The following is a 6,000-nucleotide window of genomic DNA, read 5'->3' on the forward strand; positions in this document are numbered from 1 at the left end:
TTCAACAGCATAGTTAGCTTCTTCAGTTTGTTACCAATTGACATTTAAAAACATTGCTGATGTGCACACCAAATGCCATGATACAAAATACTATAATAAAAAACCACAAGGAAAGTCCTTACCTGTAAATCTGTCTTCAGCCATTTGGAATCAAACCTAGTTTGAGCAGCCAGACAAAAAGGTTCAGAAGACATTTTCCTTCTCCAGACCTCTCTAGGCTGGCAGAGTGGCCAGACCTGTCAGTGGAGGGGAAAAAAAAATCTAGTAGATAAAATAAGCTATACAAAGTTATTCTTGGTAATACCAGAAAAATTCCCATTTCCTCTAAGGTTGTATTTATATGACTCTCCCTATCTCTCATAGGAGCTGACACCCTGACAATGCATAAAGGGGAGGAAAAAAGGGGGAGGAAGGAAGGAAGGAAGGAAAAGGTAACAACAACGCTATTCAGACCACAAACCTTCCCCTCCCGAGGATGGTGAAAACATCCTTTCTGATGCACCGAAGGATGCCATCAGAGGCCCGGGCTGCTGTCTCTGCCCCTCAGACCCGTAAATGGTGCATGAAATAAATAATTGATCCAGAGTACGCCAGCAGCCGACAAACCCAAAGCTAGTACCGTTTTCACACACGCGCGCGCGCGCCCGCGCGCACACACACACAGAGATGGACAGTGGTGGGAGGTTTCTATGATGCTCCTCTCCAAATACAGCATCCTCTTCCCCTTCAAGCTCAGCCAAGGCCCGTTGTCACCATCCCCCCTACATTACTGCTCGAATTCCTCCTGTAATACGGTCTGCGGGCCGGGGACCTGGCCTCAGCACCGGTTAGTAAAGCCCTGATCACCTCGAAATCCAGTTAGCTAGGAACGCTGCCCGGGCGCCCCGGGGAACCCAGGCTTCTGTGCAGCAGCAGCCGCCCCGCCGCCACCATGGCTCTGCCGGTCCCCCCGTTTTACGCGCCCCCAGGGCCGGGCCGGGCCGGCCCCTCTCCCGCCCTCCATTCAACCCACCGAGACGCCCCATTACATCCCCCGGGACAGGCCTGTCCACCTCCCCTGCCCCGCTAACAGCTGCATCAACAGGCGCCCAAGCAGGGCAGGGCTCAGGCCAGCCCCAGCAGAGAGAACGGGACTCCCCCCAAGCAGCTCCCGGGCGGGGGGGGCTCAGCCCGGCCACCAGGGATCCCCCCCCCTCCGGCGCCTAACAGCGGAGACGCACATCCCCAGTGCAGGGACAGGGGCGGCTCCAATTTCTCACCCCCACGGCACCGAGAGCCGCCCAGACCCCCCGCGCGGACCGGTTCGCGCGCTGCGCTCACCCTCGGCGCCGTCTCCTCGCGCAGCCGCGACAAGGCTCGAGCTATTCTTCTCCTCCGACTCCTCGCCCCGCCCCCACCCAATCCCCCTGCGGCGACACCGGAAGCAGGAGGGGCCTGGCCCTCCTCGGCCAATCCCGGAGCCGGCAGGAGGAGCCCATCCACCAATCAGCGTGTAGACAGGGGGCGGGACATCCTGTCTCGTAGCGGGCGGAGCCACAGAGCGGGAGGAGAGTAGGGGCCAAGCACTGATTGCGGGAGGGGCGGGGCCGCGGGGGGAAAGGCCGTTGGCTGTTTGTGTAGCGCGCGCCCCTCCGCCCCCGGGCCTGCGTGGGCCCCGCCATAAAGCGCTTAGGCGCTAAGCAGCCTAGCGGGGAGCCGAGTTACAGCCCCTGTAAGCGGGGCGGGGACGGTCCTGGGAGCTGCCCTGTGACGTTAACTGGGACCGGTCGCCAGTTGAAAAGGGACCCTGTGGCCTCTCCAGGGCGCTCAAAGTCTGGCTGGGGGCGCAGTAGGTCCAGGCCCTCTCTGCCTTGGCTCCCTCAGAAGTACCGACCTGTCCTGTGGCTCCTAGGCGCAGCCCGGGGGCTGCACGCGCTGTCCCCCCTCCACAGGCTCCGCAGCTCCCATTGGCCAGGAACTGTGAGCCATGGGAGCTGCAGGGGTGGTGCCTGGGGGCAAGAGCAGCTGAGCGGCGCCTCCCTGCCTGACCCGGAGCCTAAGGACCACAGGGACCTACTGGCCACTTCTAGGAGCCACGTGAAGTGAACCCGCCTGGAGCCCGCGCCCCCTCCTGCACCCAAACTCCCTCCCACACTCCAATGCTGGAGGCCCTTCCCACACCCAAATTCCCTTCTGGAGCCCGCACCCCCTCCCTGAGCTTCTCCCCCACTCCAAACTCCTTGGCCCCAGCCCCCTACCGAGTCCCATACCTTCATCTCCAGCTCCACATCACAGCCCACATCCCGAGCTGGAGCCCTCATCCCTCCCACTCACCTCAACTCCCACCCCACCTGCAAACCCCCTCCCACATGCCTGACCCCTCATTTCTGTCCCCACGTCGGGGTCTGGATCCCCAACCCATAGCCCACACCCACCCACAAACACACACCAAACCCCTGCCTCAGCCCGGAGCCCCCTCCCACACTCTGAACCCAGAGAAGGGGCAGGGCCTCTGGGAAGGGGCAGGGGTGTTCGGTTTTCTATGATTAGAAAGTTGGCAACCCTTGTAGTATCTGGAAATATTTTTAAATGGGCAGTAGGGGTGGTTGTCATAAATATAAAGGGAAGGATAAACCCCTTTAAAATCCCTCCTGGCCAGAGGAAAAATCCTCTCACCTGTAAAGGGTTAAGAAGCTAAAGGTAACCTCGCTGGCACCTGACCAAAATGACCAATGAAGAGACAAGATACTTTCAAAAGCTGGGAGGAGGGAGAGAAACAAAGGGTCTGTGTCTGTCGGTATGCTGCTTTTGCCGAGCATAGAACAGGACTGGAATCTTAGAACTTTTAGTAAGTAATCTAGCTAGGTATGTGTTAGATTATGATTTCTTTAAATGGCTGAGAAAAGAATTGTGCTGAATAGAATGACTATTCCTGTGTGTCCTTTTTGTAACTTAAGGTTTTGCTTAGAGGGATTCTGTGTGTTTTGAATCTAATTACTCTGTAAGGTACTTACCATCCTGATTTTACAGAGGTGAATTCTTTACTTCTATTAAAAGTCTTCTTGTAAGAAAACTGAATGCTTTTTCATTGTTCTTAGATCCAAGGGTTTGGGTCTGTGGTCACCTATGCAAATTGGTGAGGATTTTTACCAAACCTTTCCCAGGAAGTGGGGTGCAAGGGTTGGAAGGATTTGGGGGGGGAAATGTGTCCAAATTACGTTTCCCAGTAAACCCAGTTAGAGTTTGGTGGTGGCAGTGGTTATTCCAAGGACAAAGGATAAAACTAATTTGTACCTTGGGGAACTTTTAACCTAAGCTGGTAAAAGTAAGCTTAGGAGGTTTTCATGCAGGTCCCCACATCTGTACCCTAGAGTTCAGAGTGTGGGAGGAACCTTGACAGTGGTTATGGCAAGAGTAGGTTAGTGATAGACTATGAGAACGACTGTCCTGGGTCAGACCAGTTATCCTGCTGTGACAGTGGCCAGGGCCAGAAGCAACTAGCAGGCAGACAGTAGGAACACCCTGATCAGCGTGACTAATAGCCATTGATGGTCCTATCCTGCATGATATTATCTAAGCCTTTTTTGAACCTTCACAACATCCCCTGCTAGCAAATTCCACAGGTTGACTATGTGTTGTATGACCACATACATCCCTATGTTTGTTTTAAACTTGCTGCCTATTAATTTCATTGAGTGACTCCTGATTTTTGTGTTATGTGAAGGGGTAAACAACACTTCCTTATTCACATTCTCCATACCATTCATGATTTTATAGACCTCTCTCATATCCCCTTTTAATCATCTCTTTTCAAATTTAAATCATCTTAGTGATTTTAATCTCTCCTAATATGGAAGCTATTTTTCCCCTTCTCTGTACTTTTTCCAATTCTAATATATCTTTTTTGAGATGGGGTCACCGGAACTGCACACAATATTCAAAGTATGAGTGTACAATGGATTTACACAGGGGCATTAGGACATTGTTTTATTGTCTAGCCCTTTCCTAATGGTTTCTAACATTGTTAGCTTTTTTGGCTACCACTGCGGCTTGGGCAGATACTACAGAACTATCCCCTATGACTCCAACATCTCCTTGAGTGGCAACAGCTAATTTAGACCCCCATCATTTTGTATGTAGTTAGGATTACATTTTCCAACATGCATTACTTTGCACTAATCAACATTGAATTTCATCTGCCATTTTGTCACCAAGTCATCCACTTTAGTGAGAGCCCTTTGTAACTCTTCGCAGTTAGCTTTGAACTTACCTTGAGTAATTTTGCAATTGTCTGTAAATTTTGCCACCCCATTGTTTACTCCTTTTTCCCAATCATTTATGATTATGTTGAACAGCACAGGTCCCCGTACAGAGCCTTGAGACGCCCCACTATTTACTGCTCTCCATTGTGAAAACCCTTTATTCCAGTAGTTCTCAACCTCCAGCCCACAGGCTGCTTGCAGCTCATTCAGCATACAGCTGCGGACCATGAGACATCCTCAGGGCCATACAGATAGTACTGGATGCAGCCCACAATGGTAAATAGGAATAAAGCAGTGATTCTCAACCTACCTTTAGTCTGTTACTGATCTATTAGAGGACCTCCTATTCCATGAATGGTTTCAGAGTAGCAGCTGTGTTAGTCTGTATCCGCAAAAAGAAAAGGAGTACTTGTGGCACTTTAGAGACTAAAATTCATTTGAGCATAAGATTTCATGAGCTACAGCTCACTTCATCAGATGCGTTCAGTGGAAAATACAGTAGGGAGATTTATATACATAGAGAACATGAAACAATGGGTGTTACCATACACACTAACAAGAGAGTGATCACTTAAGGGGAGCTATTACCAGCAGGAGGGCGGGGGGGAAAAACCTTTTGTAGTGATAATCAAGGTGGGCCATTCCCAGTAGTTGACAAGAACATCTGAGGAACAGTGGGGGATGGAGGGGAGGAATGAACTTGGGGAAATAGTTTTACTTTGTGTAATGACCCATCCACTCCCAGTCTCTATTCAAGCCTAAATTAATTGTATCCAGTTTGCAAATTAATTCCAATTCAGCAGTCTCTCATTGGAGTCTGTTTTTGAAGTTTTTTTTGTTGAAGAATTGCAACTTTTAGATCTGTAATCGAGTGACCAAAGAGATTGAAGTGTTCTCTGACTGGTTTTTTAATGTTATAATTCTTGACGTCTGATTGCATCTGATGAAGTGAGCTGTAGCTCACAAAAGCTTATGCTCAAATAAATTTGTTAGTCTCTAAGGTGCCACAAGTATTCCTTTTCTATTCCATGACTGTCTACTTTTCTTAAGAGCCTTTAGTGAGAGACCTTGTCAAAGGCTTTCTGAAAGTCCAATACACTATGTTGACTTGTCCAGATGCTTGTTGACTCCCTCAAAATACAATAGAGTTGTAAAGGGAAATCATGCCTCAAAGCCATGTTAACTCTACCTCAACAAATTGTGTTCATTTATGTGTCTGATCATTTTGTTTTTTCCTGTAGTTTCAACCAATGTGCTTGGTACCGAAGTTAGGCTTACTAGCCTGTAATTACCGGGATTGCCTCTGGAGCCTTTATAAAAAAATATGTTTAAAAAGAGTTATATTAGCTACCCTAGTCTCCAGTCATCTGGTACAGAGGCTGATTTAAGTGACAGGTTACACATCCCAGTAGTTTTACAATTTCATATTTGAGTGCCTTCAGAACTGTTGGATGAATGCTATTTGATCTGGTGACTTATTACTATTTATCAATTTGTTCCAATATATCCTCTGTTGATACCTCAATCTGGGACAGTTCCTCAGATTTGTCACCTAAAAGAACGTCTTAGGTGTAGGAATTTCCCCTGCATCCTCGGCAGTGAAGACCGATGCAAAGAATTCGTTTAGCTTCCCCACAACAGCCATAGCTTCCTTGAGCGCTCCTTTAGCGATTTAGTTGCTTAGTATCCCCACCATGGTGTCTTTTTATGGTCCGCTTACTTTTTTTTTTTTTAAGCACTACTACTTGGGATATACATT

General features: G+C 49.0%; 1 protein-coding gene across 1 annotated transcript in view; it reads right to left on the minus strand.

Moving 5' to 3' along the window:
- The window catches only part of HERC2 (HECT and RLD domain containing E3 ubiquitin protein ligase 2), a 203,040-nt gene extending 201,651 nt beyond the window's left edge, over nt 1-1,389 (minus strand). The window contains exons 1-2 of the mRNA XM_077814849.1: nt 1,321-1,389; nt 123-236 (exon numbers count right to left, since the gene is read on the minus strand). Coding sequence (XP_077670975.1) covers nt 123-194 — 72 coding nt within the window. The 5' untranslated portion in view covers nt 195-236; nt 1,321-1,389. The remainder of the gene's footprint in view (nt 1-122; nt 237-1,320) is intronic.
- Nucleotides 1,390-6,000: the final 4,611 nt, after the last annotated feature.

Source organism: Eretmochelys imbricata, chromosome 1, assembly GCF_965152235.1.
Source record: "Eretmochelys imbricata isolate rEreImb1 chromosome 1, rEreImb1.hap1, whole genome shotgun sequence".
NCBI classification, from domain to species: Eukaryota; Metazoa; Chordata; order Testudines; family Cheloniidae; genus Eretmochelys; species Eretmochelys imbricata.